This window comes from Zootoca vivipara, chromosome 16 (assembly GCF_965207765.1).
Source record: "Zootoca vivipara chromosome 16, rZooViv2.hap1.1, whole genome shotgun sequence".
NCBI classification, from domain to species: Eukaryota; Metazoa; Chordata; class Lepidosauria; order Squamata; family Lacertidae; genus Zootoca; species Zootoca vivipara.
Genome location: NC_142599.1, coordinates 4,697,020 through 4,719,168, shown reverse-complemented (window position 1 = coordinate 4,719,168; position 22,149 = coordinate 4,697,020). Strand labels below are relative to the sequence as shown.

General features: G+C 41.8%; 1 protein-coding gene across 2 annotated transcripts in view; it reads left to right on the top strand.

Annotated features, from left to right (window-relative positions):
* Window positions 1–22,149, top strand: part of ATP2A2 (ATPase sarcoplasmic/endoplasmic reticulum Ca2+ transporting 2) — a 55,702-nt gene that overhangs the window by 16,412 nt on the left and 17,141 nt on the right. For both annotated transcript variants that reach the window (XM_035097621.3, XM_035097620.3), the window contains exons 5-9: window positions 1,503–1,641; window positions 11,737–11,817; window positions 14,267–14,352; window positions 16,020–16,484; window positions 19,443–19,531. In XM_035097621.3, the coding sequence (XP_034953512.1) occupies window positions 1,503–1,641; window positions 11,737–11,817; window positions 14,267–14,352; window positions 16,020–16,484; window positions 19,443–19,531 (860 nt within the window). The remainder of the gene's footprint in view (window positions 1–1,502; window positions 1,642–11,736; window positions 11,818–14,266; window positions 14,353–16,019; window positions 16,485–19,442; window positions 19,532–22,149) is intronic.

Sequence of the window (22,149 nt, the reverse complement as noted above, 5' to 3'; positions counted from 1 at the left end):
GAAACTGTTGGCTGCTTGAACTTTTTTTTTTCTTCTGTTGGTGACCTATAATAACTTGGCAAGATTTTAACATTAAGTTGTCTGGAAATGGACAATATTATTAACCGCAAAGCCCTTATTAAATAAACCACTGTTAACATAATCAGATTCAGTTTTTGTGGACAAAAGCAGAGTCCATCTGAAATAATTTATGAGCAGCATTCAAAATTAGCCAGGAGCCAGGTGCATTTTGTGACTGGGAATGGTCTGATTGCAAGCAATTTGAGAAGTCTTGGTGCCACATATGGTGACTGAGATTCAAGATTAAAATTGCCGCTGCTAGAAATGCCTTCCTGTCTGACTTCAAAGTAAGATCACTGGCTGCTAAGCCTCCCCACCCCAAAATGAGATCGCTGCTAGATCACTGGCTGCTGCCTTCCATATGCCTCTTTGCTTTCCCCCTTTACATATTGATGATGATGTATATACAGTACATGCTGGTATTTGTAAATGTTAATTATTCAACTGGCTTATGGTTTTGGTCACAATTACAGGGGCTGAGCCCCATTCATGTTTGTGGTGTTCAATTAAGAATTGCCATTAAAAATGTGATATTAACAATGTGTCACTGGTGTGAATTGTGCATTAGTTCATGCATTTCAAACAAATTAATAAAAAGTGCTGCTACATTTGGAGGGGGGGCGGTGTGTGGCTAGCCATTCTGTTTTTGCACCCACAACACAGGTTCCATGTGGCAAATAGCTTTTCTATCCCAGTTTCTAACACTGGTTATGAGGTGTTAATATGTTCTTTTAAAATGCCAAAACTGTCACTATGTTCAGCTAATAGCAGTTACTTTGTTAGCAAGTCATGCACTACATTTTTCTTTTATAAGTACATATAGGAGGCTTTGAGGACAATTGTTTTCTTCAAACTTGGATGCCAGAGTTGTTGTAGTAACTATGGATATATCCTGTTGTAGTTATGAACACATCTAGCCAAACAGTGGCTAATTGTTGTGGGAGGGATAGAAGCTTATTTCCAAAGAAGTGATTCTGATCTGTTTTGTTTTACTGCTTAATCACTAACTATAAGAATTATGCTTTTGGGTTTTAGGCTGCTTCCTCTAAAATGACACAGGATGCAGCCTGCCTGTTTTTTATATGAGAAAAGGATCTCTCTATGATTATGAAAAGAGGTTCTTATCGAACTATCCCCAAGTGAACCTTTTGTCTTAAAACACTAAAACTATCCTTGTCTTTCCCAAATTGTAACAAAACACATTTGCAGGAACATGAAATGAAATGAAGTACAGGGCAATGGTTTGTAGATTGCATTTGAAAGTGGTGATGTTTTGCAAGCTGCTCCCCTTGTTGCAACAGCATCTGGTAATGTCAGTAGATGAACATAGATTGTTTGCCTAATAGTATAAACGAGAAAATTGGAGGGTGGCAATTTGGCCAACCACAATAGTAAAAGCAACAGCTTGTGTGCTCTCTAATCTCAGGGTTTATTTCTTGCAGGAAAGAAATGCTGAAAATGCCATTGAAGCTCTTAAAGAATATGAACCTGAAATGGGTAAAGTGTATAGACAAGACAGAAAAAGTGTACAAAGGATAAAAGCAAGAGACTTGGTCCCAGGTGATATCGTGGAAGTAGCTGGTAAGATGCTTTATATGCTACAATATTATGGGTCTTTTTAGTTATTACGAATTGATTTGCTCTTAAGACAAGGAGGTGTGTGTGTGTGTGTGTGTGTGTATGTGTGTGTGTGTGTGTATGTGTGTGTGTGTGTATATATATATATATATATATATATATATATATATATATATACACACACACACACACACACACACACACACACACACACACACTCAAAAACAGTTTTAAACATTGTAAAAAGCTGTGATCTCAGGGTTGCCAGGACCAGCATCTTTCAGCCATCAAATGCTAGGATAAACAGGAACATTTAAAAATATCTCCTGATAGTCAGTAAGGAGGGAGACAGATGCACCTCACTAGGGAATGCTTGCAACTTATGTAGAGGTTATATTCCAGGGATTGCGCCTAAAACCAAAAATCATGTATAATCATAACACATTGGGTTCAGTGGTGGGTGGGATTGCCAAGGTCGTTTTCTGGGACCCCCTTCCTTTCTGCCCCCCCCTTTAAAAAAAATCATGTGCATAAAGCTGAATGCACAAAAGTTAAATGTGTGTAAGTTGTGGGCTTACTGTACTTCCTTTCCTAATCAACCTCTTTACTGTGAGGGGAGAAAAACTGCTTACTTATAGAAGCGCAAATTAGCTGTTATAACAGCTGAACTGACATGAAGCGACCTACAACAGAATAATATCTTGTGTAACCAGTCACCTGCCTGTCAGTCATCTGATGTCAATCACCTGGCATAATTAAGACATCTCTCAAAGTTGACCTGGGGGATGGGGGAAAGGTTGTGCAGCACTTCCCAGATGCCTGACAGAGGGTATTTAGGAAGTGGTGTGCAAGCTTTGCCAGTTGTCAGTGCCTTCAAAGCCCCTTTTGCCGAGCCAACATTACGTACCCCATATCTGGTTTCATATATGATGGCAGATGGACATGGCTTGTCTGAAACTACCTTATGGACCAAATGGGGAGGACTGGCAAGCCAAAGTCATGTCTACTTGCTTCTTAACTTCCTGTGGCAAGCTTCCCTCCCTGTGGCATTATAGTGTTGTCTCTACTGGGGGTGGCTTTCTTCCACCTTTTCCTCCATGGTGCTCCTCCGCTTCTTACTGTTGCTGTGTGTTGTTTAGGTATGTGTTCGTGTTAAGATTTGCATAGACATTTAACTTCTTTTAGTGTCAAATTCAGAGAGCAGCTATATTGGTTTGATGTAGCAAAAACAAAGAACCGTGCTGGATGAGTATTTTGTAGGGTAGAGCACTCCTTGCCATATGGTTTAATGTGCAATTTAAGTGTAAAAATGTGTGCACTTAATAGAAACATGATACAAGTTTCCTGACTTGAATCCAGTATTGGATAGCCAATTCCCTCCTCTCCACAAAGTTCAAGTATTTGTTACTCAGTTCCAGCTTCTTTTCCTCTGACATGAGTTTAAGAGAAATGGATGGCTTAATTTTGTTTGAATGTATATCTAATGCATAGACCTTGGGCAGTTCATTTTTCACAAGTTCAAGTTTAACATGTCCAGAAATGAACTATTGATAGTTCACATTTCTCCCTTTACAAAATGAACTAGTTCAGTTCAGTTATATACAAGTTCATCCAAATGATCCATGATCAGCATACATAATGAGTTGTACTAATATTTATGTCCTCAGGTTTAAAATCTAATGTTTTCATGTGTGTGTTGGGTTTATATACCACCTTTTCTGTAAGGAGCTCAAGGCATGCATGGTTCATCCCCTTCTTGATTTTATTCTCACATTGACTCTGTGTGGTATGAGAAAAAGTAACTGTCCTAAGGTCACCCAGTGAGCTTCTTGACTGAGGGGGGATTTGAACCCAGGTCTCCCTGCTCCAGTGCTAACCACTCCACCACACTGGTGTAAGCAACGCCGGAGCAGCTCCTCTTTCACTGCTGATACACCATGTCAAAGGCCATCCCTGTCTGGAGTGGCCCTTGGTCAATGGATTGGGCCAGGCTGTGTGTCCCTTTAGCCCTTGCAGTCCCAGAGTAACTGGCAATTAGAGTAGAGTGATCTGTCTGGCAGAGAGGAGGAAAGACTGTTACTTCACAAGCTTATGGATGTGGCCTTATCGTGATGTTCTTATTGGGAAGCATGGGGTGTAACCACCCTGTAACTTATGGTCTCCTGATTTATTTTGTGGTAGAGCATTGTGTTGGGTTTGTTCCTGAAGAAGAAACCTGAGTTCCAAAATTCATTGAACTATGCTAAATCTTAATAGTTGGCACTTTGAGAATAAATTTATTTCTGTGCCTCCCTCCTGGCTTTTACATTGAGTATAAATACCTTCCTGCTAACATTTCACTCTTGAAGTCCATTTGTGTGTGTACTGAAGGGCATTGAATATGTGTATCTAGCATATAACTTGTATTTCATATCATACTGATATAACAGTGATGACGAAAGTTATATAATAGGTTGATCTTTCTAGCTCAAATTATTATTCTTAATAAAAAATATTAATACTATGTGCATTTAATTCTTTTGTGGTCAAGCTGATGTGCAGATAACTAATAATTCTCAGATTTGCAATAATTCTTACCCTTGGAAAGACTAAAGTTAATTTTTGGAATGACTTTTCAATTAACTTGAATAGACTGTGCTGTGAAATGTAATCCATTCACTGTAAGCGACTATAGCCAAGCTAAATTTTCAGGGTGGGTGGCAAGAGTACATACACTATGTTCCACAGCTAGTGTCAAAACCAGGAGGTGAGAGAAACTGTGTGCATGCCTCTGTCATAAGTGTAAGCATATTGGATGGCCTTTGACATGGTGCCTGCAGAAATAGGACCATGTAGGGAAGCGACAAAGCACTTGATGCAGGGATGCATATCTGGGTATGGAATTTTAGGCAGTGTGCCAGTGACATTGCATTGCAGGCACCAGTGACTGTCATGAATAACCAGGTGGCAGTTACCTCTCAGATATCAGCGCTGTCTAATGTTCATGGATGTTTTAGGATAGGTGGGGTTTTTTTAAGCAAAGAAGGCATTGGGACACAGTTACTGGCCCTTAAATAAGCATCCTTTTTGTCAACACAAACAATTTGCTTTGGGGGACAGGTTGCTTCTCCAACAGCCATATCTTGCCTGGAAAAACATTAAGCAAACACTGAGCTTTCAAAGTATGTAAAGTACTTAGTAGATGATGAATTGAGAAGGACAATATTGTTGGTAGTTGTGGTTACACTGAAGCTTGTACTGTAATTATTAAATATAAATTGTTTCCCTTCAAAGGATATTGCTTACAGCTTAACAATGGAATATGCATAATAATAACCACAAACAGAACAGGTAGAATATGCCAATTAGCCTTCATGCTTTTGCTGCCACTTGTAAATGTGGGATTAATAAGGTTGTCTTCACTAGGAGGCTGGTCACTTCACAGGGATAAATGCTGCTGCCTTTTGAGGGGATTTTATATACAGTGCCACCATGCATTACCTGAAACTACCTGGTTGTAGCAAGTTGATGCTATTGCTTATTGGTAAAATAACTATTCCTGCCATTTTTGGGTAGTTTTTGTAGTTGTAAGTTGCTGATGAAGATTTGAGCAAAGATGCTCTTAATGGATCAAGACCACTGAAGAAAGAGAGGTAGTAGAGGAACCAGCATAGGAACCAAAATACAACAGACATTGCAATCAAACAATAGACACATATTTTGAAACTTCTCAGCATCTTTTACAAGTGATACTTTGTTGGAGGAGTGACGGTTGAGGATACATCTAATTAGAACTTGTGACAATCACATTTTTCAAAGAAAATATATTCAGATGGGAGACTTTACTGTAGTACTGCTTTATCACAGTGTATGAAGATCAGCTATCAATAAGAAGCTTATTTTGAAAAGAAGAAAATAATGTTCTCGCAGTATAAACCTTTAGGATCATTCACCAACCTCCACAGGGTTCCATGTGTTGTGTAAAGAATACCCAGTTTTTGCGTGCTTACAGAACTGATGCCTGCTTTTCGTGGGTGGGGGAGAGGCTCGTTCATGCAGTTTTCAGTTATTTGTATTCCCATATTCCTTACACTTTGGTCATGCTCTATACTAAGGTTACCAGATTTTTTCAATAAATCTGGGGACACTTTTCAACTTCCTACTAAATAGATGGATTTTGTTGGGATTGATTTGTAAATCCAGAGACTGTCCCCGGGAAACAGGGACATCTGGTAACCTTACTCTATACCTCATGCTCTATAGCACGGGTGTCAAACACAAGGTCCGCGGGCCAAATCCGGCCTGCCAGACCTCGTCATGTGGCCCGCCGAGCGCCCCAGCCAGCGGGACCTTGCTGCTGAAGCGCCGCGCCGACAAAGCGCCGACAAACAGCTGGGGCCGGGGGGGGGGATAGAAAGGCGGCCGGAGCAGCGCTGCGTGGAGCGCCCCGAGCCACAGCAGGAGAAGGAGGAGGCAGCTTGCCGGGTCAGCGCCCGGCAACGCCGCACGGAGAGTCCCAAGCCTCTGTGACGCAGCAGTGCTCTGTAGCACTTTGAATCCTCCTCCTCCTGCCACGGCTCGGCGCCTGGAAACGGCTGCTGCTGTTGCTGCTGCTGCTGAAGCACAGACAAAGCACCCAGCAGCGCCACGTGGAGGAGGAGGAGGATTCAAAGTGCTACAGAGCACTGCTGCGTCCCAGAGGCTCGGGACTCTCCGCACGGCGCTGCCGGGCACCGACCCGGCAAGCCGCCTCCTCCTCCTCCTCTTGCCTCACCTCCTCCTCCTACCGTGGCTCAGCCTCACGAACGTGAGCTCAGCAGCGGCTCAGCCTCACGAACGTGCAACTCTGAGGCTTTACGCACTTCTCCTAAAACGGACATCTGCTGCCTCACGCTGCACGGGAAATGCTTTTTGCCCCTGGGTCCCTTCGTGCTCTTTTCTGGCGCTGAATCAAGGCGGCGACACCCCCCTTCCCTTTCTTCCTCTCTCTCGTTCTTATTCTTTCTTTCCCTCTCCTTCCTTCCTTCTTTATCTCTGTGTTCTCTCCCTCTTTCTTTTTCTTTCCTTCTTTATTCCTTCTTTCCTACTCTTCTTTCTCTCACCTCTTTCCTTCCTCTCTCCCTCCTGCTCCCTCTTTTCTTTCTTTCTTTCTCCCTTAGGTAAAGGTAAAGGGACCCCTGACCATTAGGTCCAGTCGTGACCAACTCTGGGGTTGCGCGCTCATCTCGCATTATTGGCCGAGGGAGCCGGCGTATAGCTTCCAGGTCATGTGGCCAGCATGACAAAGCCGCTTCTGGCAAACCAGAGCAGCACATGGAAACGCCATTTACCTTCCCGCTGTAGCGGTTCCTATTTATCTACTTGCATTTTTTTGGCATGCTTTCGAACTGCTAGGTTGGCAGGAGCTGGGACCAAGCAACGGGAGCTCACCCCGTCACAGGGATTCGAACCGCCGACCTTCTGATCAGCAAGCCCTAGGCTCAGTGGTTTAACCACAGCGCCACCTGGGTCCCTTCCTTACTTCCTTTCTTCCTTCCGTCCTTCCCATCTTTCTTCCTCTCCCTCATTCTTATTCTTTCTTTCCCTCTACTTCCTTCCTTCTTTCTCCCTTGCCGTCTTATCTCCCTCTTTCTTTTTCTTTCCTTCTTTATTCCCTTCCTTATTTCCTACTCTTCTTTCTCTCCCCTCTTTCCTTCCTTCCTCTCTCCCTCCCACTCCCTCTTTTTTTCCTTCCTTCCTTCCTCCCCTCCCTCTCCCTCTCCTCAGAAACATAGGATGCTGCTTTATACTTCTGGCCCTTAAACCCTGGAACCAGGAGAGCAGCTCCAGTGAGTCAACCTCAGCCAGTCCCTTTGGTGAAGGGTGGTGGCCCACTGGCAGAACATCTGTCCTGCATGCAGAAGGACCCCAGCATCTCCAGGTACTAGTAGCTCTGCAAAGGTCCTGCATGAAACCCTAGCGAGCCTCCATCACCCAGTGCAGTTACCAAAAATCTTTTTTCAATAAATTGTACAATAATTGTACATTTAAATATCTACTTGCCATTATTCTGACTATGTTTCTACTTTCAGAGCTAGTTATTACTTACATTATTACAAAAAACAGTAATAATTGAATGCAGTGACAATAATTTATGATAATAAAGAGTGGACACATAGTCCTACAGATACAACCGGCCCTTTGAGGGTGACCAAACTGCTGATGCGGCCCCCGATGAATTTGAGTTTGACACCCCTGCTCTATAGTTTCATAGTATGTGTGTTTCTGAAAAAGAACTGTATCAGTTTTGTGTTGGATAACATAGAAACTTGTGTATAGTTCAAGCACACAGTTCATATACTGTAACTGTTTTAAATTAAGTGTTCAAGTCCCATATAATACACATCAGTTTTGTGTGATAGTGCCTTCTAAATTTTTATAGGTAGAAGAGTACAGGCAGTATGTATTCAGACAGACTATAGAAACCTTGCATATTGAGGAGCACTGCTGAAGTACCACTATTTCCTCCTTTCATTACCTGAATAATCCAGTAGTTTGAATGTTGCTGCTTAGCTTGGCATGCTTGCCAGAATCCTCTTAACATGCTGGGAAAATGCAACCTGTGCCATTGATAAAGATAGTGCAACCCATACAGCACGTTGGTGACAAATAGCAAAAACATGGTAAAAAGTGAGTGTTGATGGTCTTCCCTTCCAGACACTTGAACAGAGAGGCCGCATTTCTGCCACTAGTTATGTTGACTGCACTGCTACTGCTGTTTTGTGAATTGCTTTTCTTGTATTTGCTAAAGCCTACGCATTTAGCTATTGCTATAATTAAGGTCTCCTAATTATTTTCAACTAATCAGTTTACTACACTATAGTCAGACAGTCATAATTATCTCTATTGGAAAAATCCAGAGTAGCAGCATTTATAAAGAAGGGTAGGGAGTTTACTACTGCAAGAATTGATCAGTGAGTGATATTTTCAATAGATTGCTGAAGCCTCTGGCTTTTTTAACCCATTCACTTTCCAACAGATTGTTGATGAACACCTCCATGTCATAGTCCTTAAGTATGCCTGAGCAGAAATTTGCTGGTGTCTGGCCATGGTCAAATTGCTAATTGTGTGTTCTCTAAGCAAATGATGAGGAAGTTCAGGAGCAAATAACATATATGTGCTTGACTATTTAAGGCTGTCTTCTTTTCCAGAGCTGTTTCGTTGGGCTAACCGTCAGCCAGTTTTGTTGGTGGTTGTGCTCATGGAAAATACATTTGTTAGGCTAACCTGGCAGTTTCAAGGTTGTTAGCATCGCTTACTACTTTTGTTATCTTGTAATTATGTATTCATTTTATGTTGTAGGCAGTCTTGAGTATGGCTTGAATTATGGAACTGCAGCATACAAATAAAATTATGTATCTATGTACTAAGTACAAGTAAAATAATTGTGGCAAATTAGAGCATTCTGTAGTGCATCATAACATTTTCCAATGCAAACCGATGTAAATTTTTCTAATTTGCATAGGATTTTTTTCTGGAAAACCACAACACTGTGTGTGAAGTGAGTACATTTGAGCAAGAATGACATGCTCAAGGCTCCATCCAATAAACTGCATGGGAGCAGTGTGTGACTGGATGAGTAATTCATATAATGGGAATATAAACCTACATTAGCATATATGGCTGAGGCAGAAATCTATAAATTAAATAGATGCTCAGTGCATGTTTTGCTGTGTTCAAAGATTTGTTTTCACTTTATGCAATCAGGAGAATAGAATGTTGTCACACGCCAGTAGTGTATCTTAAGATAGGGGATAAGACAAAGTTTAGAAAGATTTATTAACCCATTTTCTTTCTTTCTTATGGATTGAGTTTAGATTGTACAGAACTCTGGGAAGGTGCTAGGCTTTAAAGTGTGGGAAATAAGATTGCAAAATAGGTCCTCCCCCCAGTTATTGGAATGTCAAACCTTTGTGCTGTACTTTGGCATTAGAACGGTCACTATGTCTCTCTATGTGCTACCCGAACTTAATTGTTCACTTTGGATAGTTAAGCAAACTTCAGAACAATGAAACTTTAGCTTGGTTCCTATCCTTGCTGCTTAAAACAATTGGCAGCAATTACTGGGTAGAAGTATACATTTTGTACAGGGAATTTACTGGAGCCACAAGAATTTGTTCTTATTTGGGCTCATCAACTTTTGACTGTCATAACTTTTACGGAAGAATTATTAATAAGATTTCAGAACATGCTGTTGAGGAACAAATAAATAAATAATGGTGCTTTTTCTAAATACTCTGCTGAAAGGCAATGAGCTGTGGTGTTCACTTGGCTGTGTTGAAAGCACAGTTTGTTAGGATAATATTTCAGTGCTTTCTTCCAGTAGCCCTTAGAACCATTTTGAGCAGTTGTGCGTAGGGTGATCTATATACATTTCAGCAAAGAGATCCATTATTTTAATATGCCTTTGCCAAGTGGGACAGTGCATTTGAGATGCTCAGCTGTTGAAAGCCCAGCATCCCTGTGTGCCCTTACAGATTGATGGACTTTCGCCTGCATTGTGCTGAGTCTTAGCCTGCTGTTTGGTGGAATTGTGATAGATGAAAAAGCAGCTGCTCTCATGGATCTACATATAAACTTCGTCACAACACCAGGGGACTTCATTCAAATAGTTTGCCCATTTTTGGCCTTGGTCATTGTTTTGTACTATTTTCTCTTCACTGCTGAAGGGCACAGCGAATTTGGTTTTCATGTTGTAATGACAGAGCAGAAAAGAAAAAGTCAAGCTGGCTTATTGGCCTCTTTATTCTGAATAGAGAGCGGTGTTAGTTACCTACCTACCCAAGACTCTGCCCAAGAGAATACTATATAATTTTAACCTTGTGAGAAATGTTGTAGAAATTGCTTTTCTAAAAGAGTCTACAGCTACAAATAATATGCGCTTAATCCTCTCGTATGGTGTTTGTACATCCATGACCTAGCACATAGAAGTGGCAGACCTATCGGCAGACCTAACTTCCTCACAGCGTCCTTCTCTCCCTCATGCATGATTGCTGCCAGTTGCATAAGCAGTTCCTGTAGGAATTAGCATTTAGTCTGTGCATCCCTACAGTAAAACTAGAGGGACTATTGTATAACAAGTCCACATATTCTGGCAGGATTAGTAATTACTGGCTGATGATGCAAGTATTTTCAGTACCCTGTTTTAGGGGTTTTGTCATGTGTTGGCAAAAATAGCATTTTATTAGTTTTATTAGAGAGCCAGTGTGGTGTAGTGGTTAAGAGCAATAGACTCGTAATTTGGTGAACCGGGTTCGTGTCTCCGCTCCTCCACATGCAGCTGCTGGGTGACCTTGGGCTAGTCACACTTCTCTGAAGTCTCTCAGCCCCACTCACCTCACAGAGTGTTTGTTGTTGGGAAGGAAGGGAAAGGAGGAGAAAGTTTTTTTGAGCCTCCTTCGGCGGGATAGCAAATCCAAACTCCTCCTCCTCCTCCTCTTCTTCTTCTTCCTTCGTATGTATGTGTGTGTACTACTTTAGAAATGCTTATTAGATGAAATGTATGCTAGTGCAAAAGATGTTGGATGTGACAATTTCCTATCCAACATTAAAGAGCTATGCTGGTCAAGCTCAAAGACTGAGGTCCTAGGGGGAACATCAAACACCCATGTCATAGTGCACACTCTTCAAAATATTATCAGTTTCAAAAGTGGTTTGCACTGATATTTGAGAAATCCTAAATCCTACTGAATGTTCAAAACTAGTCAGATAGTGTGGATTCTCACAATTGTCAACATCTTAATGGGCAGATGGAGAAGTCTCTGAGAATGTACAAAAATGATGTTAACCTAAATAGGTTGAAGATCTAGTAACAGGGTTTAAACTACATGAGGAGAAACTGCACATAGCAAAATGTTCCTATAAACACTTGGGCAATGAGATACACTTCCAAAATAAGTTATGAAATTTCTAATTGTGGGAAGCTCTGAAAAATGGGTTAGCTTCTCTCATTTCAAAAGTGAAGTGAGAGATATTTTGAATAAATATATGGTTGTTGTATGCTTGTTCTGGTACTACTTGAAAAATATTTGCATTCTTTAACGTCTGGTCAAACTCAGATGCTCTCCTCTTAATCCACAGTTGGCGACAAGGTTCCTGCTGACATAAGAATTACTTCTATAAAATCCACAACTCTGAGGGTAGACCAGTCAATTCTCACAGGTAAGTTGTTCTTGGCAGTGATTATCAGAAAATCTGTTGGTTTTAAAAACAAATGGGAAACTGTCCTGATTACAGCAGCAACCTCAGTTTTTAAGAGAACTCTTTAGGCATCATTGTGGTGAATGAGAGCCATCAGTGTTACACTGGGTGCATGCCATACTTACTCAGTGGAAGCCATTAGTGCAGTATATCTTGGCATTTGTTCCCTTCCAACTCTGCAATTCTTTGATTCTGTTATTCTTTCTTTAAACTAAAATAAAGTACCCAAAATAGGAGGTTTGCTTAGAAGCTGGAGTGAGCACAATCTATCTGCTTCAATAATCTTAAAAGGTAAAGGGACCCCTGACCGTTAGGTCCAGTCGCGGGCGACTCTGGGGTTGCGGCACTCATCTCGCTTTACTGGCCAAGGGAGCCGGTGTACAGCTTCCGGGTCATGTGGCCAGCATGACTAAGCTGCTTCTGGCGAACTAGAGCAGCACACGGAAACGCCATTTACCTTCCTGCCAGAGTAGTACCTGTTTATCTACTTGCACTTTGACATGCTTTCGAACTGCTAGGAGCAGGGACCAAGCAACAGGAGCTCACCCCGTTGTGGGGATTCGAACCACCAACCTTCTGATTGGCAAGCCCTAGGCTCTGTGGTTTAGACCACAGCACCACCTATGTCCCTTTTTAATAACCTTAGTATGATCTATTTATATGTTAGAAAGGTATATTTCTGCTGTGTGGTTGAGTGAAGAACTTCACTCATGTTTCAGGTTCCTTCAATCCTATCTTGTCTGGACCAGGGATTGTAATTTATAACCAACTTCCTTAGAATCCTGGACAGACTGAGTAGAAGGTAGAATTCTCGTCTTCCACTACTCTCCCCTCTGCACTACCAACATTTTTTTGTTTTCTTTTTTCTTTCCGTCATAATTTTTTTATTAGTAACTTGCTTGAATAGCCAAATCAGTATATGTATACATGAGAGCTGTATATTGTTTAATATGTAAGATGTGGAACATACCATTCAGTGACTTGGCATTGGAGGGGAGCGAACGATGGAAATAAAGATTTAATGTTGTACCACCAATTGGTTTTGAAGCTGACTTGTTCAACTAACCAGAGTTTGTTTTAAACCACAGTCCTTGGTCCAGATAGCATGACAAGCTAGATCCTGGGTGGGAAAGAAAACTAAATTTCAGCTAATTCCTTCTTCCAGGGCCAGTGTGGTGTAGTGGTTAAGAGCGGTAGACTCGTAATCTGGGGAACCGGGTTCGCGTCTCCGCTCCTCCACATGCAGCTGCTGGGTGACCTTGGGCTAGTCACACTTCTCTGACGTCAGCCTCACTCACCTCAGAGTGTTTGTTGTGGGGGAGGAAGGGAAAGGAGAATGTTAGCCGCTTTGAGACTCCTTAGGGTAGTGATAAAATGGGATATCAAATCCAAACAACTCCTCTTCTTCCGATGCTGGTGGGGAGGGAGAGTGTACAAGCCCAAGGCTCCTCTTACATTTGTTCCAGATAATGCACAATGTGCTAAAGTTAATGTTACTTGTGAATGTTTCCAAAATTCAAAGGGAATACATACTTTTAATGCAGAATGTCAGAATGAACCTGTGGCAACTCCAGGGAGGGTTGTGGAAAACTCTGGTTTGAAACCCTGGAGAGGCACTGCTAATCAGTGTAGATGTAACTGAGGTCAGTGGACCAGTGGTTTGACTTGGTATACAGCAGCTTCCTGTGTTCCATTATACATACTCAATTGGGTTTATCTTCTCCTAGTTAAAAGTCAGCCATCCATATCTGTCTTCAGAAAGTCATATTTCAGCGGAAATGTTAGAGAGGAAACTCTTTATACTGTGTCCTAGTTAGGATTTTTATTTGCCATTTTAAAGGCTAGAGTAATGTGCTTGCTTTGTAGAATCTAGGTTAGATTAGATTCTCAATGGTTCTTGTCCAGAGCACAAAAGGTACATGACCAAAAGGCCAAGAGAGATGTCTACCTGTTGCTTCTTTCTCCTGCTCAATAGGTCTAACAAGCTTGAAGGGTATAACTGCATATGTGCAGTATAACCAAACAAACTGGGTGTCGGGATTGGAATATTTTTCCAGTAATCTGATAGCTCAGTCTTTGAGCACTGTTCTGGAGATCAAATAAATGTTGGTTCAATGAAAAAATAAGTTTATTTTCCTGGACATCTGAACATTATTTCCACCCAGACACTGTTCACGACTGCCGTATTCCAGCTATGTCCAGGAAATTCTGGACGTATGGTAACCCTAGGTTACAGTTTTAACATAGTGGCTTTTTCCTTTGCTGTTCTTTTGTTTGTTTTTTTAAATGCTTTTCATCTATGTAAACCTTGTGTTATGATGTAATGGCTTTCACAGGTGATGTTCAGCAGATGCAAAATGGTGGGAAATGGAGGCATTAATGTCTTACTAAAGCTGTAACCTTCATCTAGGTGAATCTGTGTCTGTAATTAAGCACACGGACCCTGTGCCTGATCCACGTGCAGTGAACCAAGACAAGAAGAACATGCTCTTTTCTGTGAGTAAATGGGGGGGATCTGTTTGTGCATACTGATTATTAAAGGATTGTTCTGCTGTTTCTTGACTTGACTTCCTTCCTATGGGTTCCCTCCCCCCCCCAAAAAATAGCCATCATTCATTTTGTTTAGGGCAGCTCATGTTTAAAGAATTAAGAATATCTTGGACATCTAAATGGTAGCCTTGTATGGAACTAAATGAGCCTTAAAAAACCTGATGCATATAAACACATTGTCTCTTCAATCTTGGTAAACTTTGTTTAGCTACACTTGTACATGCAAGGCAAAAATGAAGAGCAGTAAAACAAGAAACCATTGGAAACACATAGTTGCCCAGGGGATTTGGGCTTGTAATCCTAGGTTTTCAGGGTACATGTTTGAGAGGCAAGTTTGAGACTCATGGTTATGAAGCAAGGTGTTTCTGTCATTTACCAGTTACTGCTAAGTGTTTTTTGTAAGTGGAATACTATTTATTAAGAGAGCTTATCTTCCAAGTTTCACGGATACCCCGGTTTCTTTTTTTTTAAATCTCCTGTAATGTGCCTGGCAGAAAAGCTTAGAAAAAGGGCCCAGCTTCTTTTTCATCTCTTCCAAGTCAGTTGCCACATTTGACTATAAGAAGTCCTGTTCTTTGTTGCATTTGTTCGATGAGCATCACTTGAAGATGCAGAAAGTGTGCTTGACCACATATCTGCCCAACCCTTGCCCTTACTGGCAAGGCTGGTCTAAGGAAGTGGTCGATGCTTCTTTGTGGGAGGGAGTAATACAATTCCATTCTTCAAGAGAATGAATGTGAGGCCTTTGTTGGATTTAAGAAAACAGTAGGTGAATGCTTTCTTGTATTCAAGCTCCCTCTACTCTAAGGTCACCCAGCAGAAGGCCATGGTTTCATCTGCAAAGGAACCTTCATCTGGGATCTCCCTCCCACAAAGAAGCATTGACCACTACCAAGACCTGCTCAGTCTTTGTTTTCAGAAGACTGGTAAACTCTTGTTTCAGTGTGCCTCTGAGAAGTGCAGCCTTACTGGTTGTTAAGCAGGCATATGTTTTTCGGTGTTTCTGGAATCTCTTGGAGGGAGGTTCTTGGTAAACTGCTGCTCATTTGTCACTTCTATAAAGATTGCTTAAGTAATCTACCGCTTAAGTAGCTACCGTACCTTCAGAACTCCATGGACTATAGCTCACCTGGTATATAACTGGCCAATAAATACTTAGAGGCCATGGGCAAAGCCATCTGCCTCTTTGGAATGGGAGTAGTAATGAATCCCTCCATGACTGGTGAGAAGATACACAAGAGAGGGATTAAATTCTTACAATCTTGGACACTCACTGTGATTGTTTTTTTCAAAGGTGACCAAACTAGAGTGAGAGAGTAATTTATGGTCATAGTAGGGCATGTAGTACATACAAATACACATTCAATAGGCCTGTGTATATAAAAACCCTGTTCAAAGACAGAATGAAATCTGAAGTAACTTCCAAAATGCTGATAGCAGCATTCATGTTTTTTTATGTTGCTATTAACTCAAATTAGCCAAAATAAGACTACAAACCTTGCAGTTTGGCTATAAGGTATTGGTGGAAAATAGTATCTGAAAAAGCATAACCTAGCTTTATGTGCTAGTGATTAACCACCGTTCTCCAATTCCCTTTTAACGTCTTGATTTAGGGTACAAACATTGCTGCAGGGAAAGCTATGGGTGTGGTTGTGGCAACTGGCGTGAACACCGAAATTGGTAAAATTCGTGATGAAATGGTGGCTACTGAGCAGGAGAGGACCCCGCTTCAGCAGAAGCTGGACGAGTTTGGAGAGCAGCTGTCAAAGGTCATCACCCTGATATGCATTGCCGTGTGGATAATCAACATTGGTCACTTCAATGATCCTGTCCATGGTGGCTCCTGGATTCGGGGTGCCATCTACTATTTCAAAATCGCTGTGGCACTTGCTGTGGCTGCAATCCCAGAGGGCCTGCCTGCTGTCATTACCACTTGCTTGGCTCTGGGTACTCGCCGAATGGCAAAGAAGAATGCTATTGTTCGAAGCCTGCCATCTGTGGAAACCCTGGGCTGCACTTCCGTAATCTGTTCAGACAAGACTGGAACTCTTACCACCAACCAGATGTCAGTTTGCAGGGTATGGACAATTCACTTATCTAGTTTCGTCTTAACTTACGTAATTTGTCTGGGTTTCTGTCAGAACTATGAAATAGGCCAGTGTTTGTGTCAGTACAGCTCTGTCACCAAAGCCTGCTTCTAAGCCTTTATTTTATTAAAATGTGATTGCAGATGCTTTATCAGCAGAAAAGATAATTTGAGTTAATCAGGAGGATAGTGCGTGCCTCTTTGTAACTTGAATATTACTCTGTACGTAAAGAGAAAAATACATGGCTTGGTTTGAGACAAAACTTAACCAATGTCTGTCCCTAGAATCTGTTCAGTTCCTGAGCTCAACTCTAGGAGAAAAGGTGCCTTGAGAATAACTTTCCTTCACCGCTGATACAGTCTTGGTAGGGTGAAGATAAATGTGCCCCAGGAGAGATGGAAAAAGAAATCAAACTTTTTGCCATTTATAGACTCTTCCCAAGTTGATGGATTGGGAATTATTCCCCTTGTCACAGGTTTTTTAATGGGTTTATTACCCTCTTCGAAACAAAACAAAAACACCTCAAATTTTGAGTGAACAAATCCCATTCTGTATTAAATTGCCTATTATCTTTGAAGAATGACCCATGATTACCATTTCATTGACGGTAGGCCCTGGAGATACTGAATAGATAAGACTTAAGAGATACTTCCTTCCCATGTTGTCAAACTTCTGTCACCCTTCTCCACTTTTCTCTACACTCCACACATGGGTGGTCCACAGTATTTGATAGTAAATTCAGACTGGAGTAGATATGGGAGGCCCTGGTGTAAAATTTGATCCATAATCTGTTATTGAGTAGATTACCTCTGATGCTAGGCACTCTGTAGAGTAACCAGGGGTGGGTGGGTGTTAAGAAGGTTGATGAATGCTAATCTAGGTATTGTCCTGTTATTTAGCAATTATGCTACTCTCTTTATTCAGTTGGTTGTGCCTCACTTTTGATTGATATTCTAAGCAGGAATTGAATAGAAGCACAAAGAAAGAATTTTAAGTCAAATTAAGGCACTTTTATTTGTGAAGGGAAATTGCTGGAAAGACTAAGAGGCTAGAGCTTCTCCTGATTGTATTACGTGGCTGCAAATAATTACATTCAAAATTATTGGTACAGGGCAAGATTTCAAATAAGTAAACAGTAACAGACCTTCTCTTCTTTTTGAATCTATTTAATATTTGTGTGATTGTAACAGACTTTGGTGCCCCTGTTTAACTTGCTGTTTACTTATTTGTATTACTTTCCAGTCTTGTCCAGAATTTTATGCTGAAGAGTTTGTGCCTGTGGAACACAAAGCAGCTGCTCATCTGTATTCTAGTGAAGGTTACTTGCAGAGTATTGCATAACTGCCCGACTCTTAAGAAGTCAAATGCCAAAAAAACAGAAAGGTTCCTTAGCATAGGAACATCAAACGCTTTTGCCTCGGAAAAAGATTTGTTTTGCAGTAGCAATATTGAGCTCTTCATTCTTTTAGATCAAAATAATTCTCTAATCCTATATAGCTGGGAGAGAGGGTGTTTTGTTTTTTGTTAGTGTGAAGTCCATTAGATAATGCAGAAAAGTGGTGTCTGTAAGATTTTGGAAGAAAGCCTTTGCACATTAAAGCAGTAAAGCAGCATTTGCCTGTAGAAAAGAGAGAGAATCTCTCTCACTCTCTTTAGGAAGTTTTTACAGAAGTAATCCTTGGAGATTATTTTTCTGCATTATGATCTGTTGCCAAACTATTCAGTCCAAGCTGATGTGAATTTAGTCTTGTTGCTTGTACACAGCAGGCTTGAAAGGAAAGTAACTGCATACATTTGAATGGTGGGTGTTCTTTTGAAAAAGGTTTTCCTTATGGTGGGGTAGTGGTGTCTTTCCTTGGGGATTGGAGTTCAGTCTCCAACCTGGGCATCGTCTTTTGCTCCTCCCATATTGGTGAACACTATCCTCTCTTCCTGCTCCAGTCTCTATTTAAACTATAAAGGTAAAGGCGCCCCTGACCATCAGGTCCAGTCGTGTCCTACTCTGGGGTTGCGGTGCTCATCTCACTCTATAGGCCGAGGGAGCCAGCGTTTGTCCGCAGACAGCTTCCGGGTCATGTGGCCAGCATGACAAAGCCTTTTCCCTTCAGTGTGGACCTTCCTTGTGTTCTGGTCATGCTAAATGAACATTGACTAGCATAGTGCCACATTTCCATGTCTGAGGCTGCATTCCTGTCGCTCTGGATTCAAAAATAATTTTGGTGGCATCAGGCACTGCTTTCTGAAGCATTTGCCTGATTCTAAAACTCCCCAAAACCTAGCAGTGAAGGTGAGTGTTCTGAAGTCAGTATAGCTGTGCTTACCTGTAGTGGACTAAACATTAAACTTTGGCTGATATAAACTCTTGATTAAAATGGATTCCTGGGAATCAAACTCCAGAATATAGAGGCAAAGATCTCTAAAGAAATGTATGCAGAAGAAGCCCATATTATAAAAATCCTGAAAAATAAGCACTAGTTAAAAAGCGGGTGGTGCTGTGGTCTAAACCACAGAGCCTAGGGCTTGCCGATCAGAATGTTGGCTGTTCGGATCCCCGTGACGGGCTGAGCTCCCATTGCTCGTTCCCTGCTCCTGCCGACCTAGCAGTTCGAAAGCACGCCAGTGCAAGTAGATAAATAGGTACCACTCTGGCGGGAAGGTAAACGGAATTTCCGTGCACTGCTCTGGTTCGCCAGAAGCGGCTTAGTCATGCTGGCCACATGACCCAGAAGCTGTACACCGGCTCCCTCGGCCAATAAAGCGAGATGAGCGCCGCAACCCCAGAGTCGTCTGCGACTGGACCTAATGGTCAGGGGTCCCTTTACCTTTACCTTTAAATGTTATAATTATTAATGCCACTGATATTATTAATGCCTGCACTTCTATCTTGACATTCAAGCTTTAAGTTACCTCAGTTGGTTGACTGGATCTGTACCCTTTTCTGTCTTACAGATGTTCGTTGTGGACCGAGTGGAAGGAGATAGCTGTTCTCTGAATGAATTTACAGTGTCTGGCTCAACATACGCTCCCGTAGGAGAAGTGTAAGCTTGATTCTTGCCAGTTGAACCATTTACAGGTCTGGCTGTGTATGCACAGCAGCACTTAGGGCATCGAATTTAACAGCCTGAAAGAGAAGTGGATAATGTAAAGTGGGACTGAAGTGCAAACTCTTGATTTTCTAGATTACCAATTTAAAGCTAATCTTTTGGAATAGTTAATTTTGTGGGGAAACTGGAGGCTTTCCACAAGGTGACGGCTGGTTGTTGATATATTGCCCATCTTTAGGAGAAGAGTGTTACTGGTCTCATTTAATAAGTTATTTACTGTGAACACTCCAAGCATTATAAATATACTTTAGATCAGTCCTTCAGAATTACATTGTTGTCCTAGAATATATCTCTTATGTGTGCAATATTTTGTTATGAATACTGTTGTGCAGGCTTGTTTACGCACTTGCCTGGCAGCTTATGGGGACAAGGATTTGCATGCAGGTGAGTGAGTAACCTAGTATAGAATGGGTGAAGTACTGTTTCCTCCTTGGAGCCCACCATCACATACCAGGATGCTAAAGGAAGGACAGACCTCTCCATCTGACTTCTACTGCGTCCCAGAAGGATAGAATTCGTTCCTGTTATTGTTTATTATTATACTGGTACCTCTAGTAACGAACGTAATTCATTCTGGAGGTCTGTTCTTAACCTGAAACTGTTCTCCAGGGCCAGATGAACTACATCCAAGAGTATTAAAAGAACTGGCAGAGGTGATTTCAGAACCACTGGCAGTAATCTAGGGAGAATTCCTAGAGAACAGGCGAAGTCCCAGCAGACTGGAGGAGGGCAAATGTCTAATTTTTTAAAAAAAGGGGGAAAGAGAGGACCCCAACAATTACTGCCCAGTCAGCCTGACATCAATACCAGGAAAGATTCTAGAGCAGATCATTAAGCAAACGGTCTATGAGCACCTAGAAAGGAACGCTGTGATCACTAAAAGTCAGCATGGGTTTCTGAAAAATAGGTCATGTCAGACTAATCTGATCTCATTTTTTGACAGAGTCACAAGCCTAGTAGATGAAGGGAACACTGTGGATGTAGCATATATTAATTTCAGCAAGGCCTTTGACAAGGTGCCCCATGATATTCTTGTAAAGAAGCTGGTAAAATGCGGGCTAGACAATGCTACCATTCAGTGGATTTGTAACTGGCTGACTGACAGGACCCAAAGTGTGCTCATCAATGGCTCCTCCTCATCCTGGAGAGAAGTGACTAGTGGGGTGCCACAGGGTTCTGTCTTGGGCCCAGTCTTATTCATCAACAGCTTTATCAATGACTTGGATGGTGGGCTTGAGGGCATCCTGAGCAAGTTTGCAGATGACACCAAATTGGGAGGGGTGGCCAATACCCCAGAGGACAGGATCACACTTCAAAATGACCTTAACAGATTAGAGAACTGGGCCAAAGCAAACAAGATGAATTTTAACAGGGAGAAATGTAAAGTACTACACTTGGGCAAAAAAAAAATGAAAGGCACAAATACAGGATGGGTGACACCTGGCTTGAGAGCAGTACATGTGAAAAGGATCTAGGAGTCTTGGTAGACCACAAACTTGACATGAGTCAACAGTGTGATGCAGCAGCTAAAAAAGCCAATGCAATTCTGGGCTGCATCAATAGGAGTATGGCATCTAGATCAAGGGAAGTAATAGTACCACTGTATTCTGCTCTAGTCAGACCTCACCTGGAGTACTGGGTTCTGGGCACCACAGTTTAAGAAGGATACTGACGAGCTGCAAAGTGTCCAGAAGAGGGTAACCAAAATGGTCAAAGGCCTGGAAATGATGCCTTATGAGGAACGGCTTGGGGAGCTGGGCATGTTTAGCCTGGAGAAGAGAAGGTTAAGGGGTGATATGATAGCCATGTTCAAATATATTAAAGGATGCCATATAGAGGAGGGAGAAAGGTTGTTTTCTGCTGCTCCAGAGAAGCGGACACAGAGCAATGGATTCAAACTTCACGAAAGAAGATTCCACCTCAACATTAGGAAGAACTTCCTGACAGTAAGAGCTGTTCGACAGTGGAATTTGCTGCCAAGGAGTGTGGTGGAGTCTCCTTCTTTGGAGGTCTTTAAGCAGATGCTTGACAGCCATATGTCAGGAATGCTTTGATGGTGTTTCCTGCTTGGCAAGGGGTTGGACTGGATGGCCCTTGTGGTCTCTTCCAACTCTATGATTCTTAGCTAGAGGTGTGCTTTTGCTAATGGGGACTCTTGCTGCCGCTGCGCCGCCAGCACACGATTTCCGTTCTCATCCTGGGACAAGTTCTCAACTCGAGTTAATTCTTCCACGTTAGCGGTGTTTGTAACCTGAAGGGTTTGTAACTCGAGGTACCACTGTAATATTATTATTATTATTTTGCAGGCCTATAAAATTACAAGACTGCCATGCTTTCCCTCCTTCAAACCTTAATTTCTCCAAATTGTTTTTGAATCTACATATTATATTACCACTTCTCTTATGGCTTTGTTTCTGCTTTGCATATAAAGAAATGTGCACACACTCGTGTCTTTTCAGTTCTTCATAGCTCCAAAGAATGGCACAGATTGTTAATGTTGAGATGACGACTGGAAAAGACGTAACATCTATTGTCATTTCCTAGTTGATGTC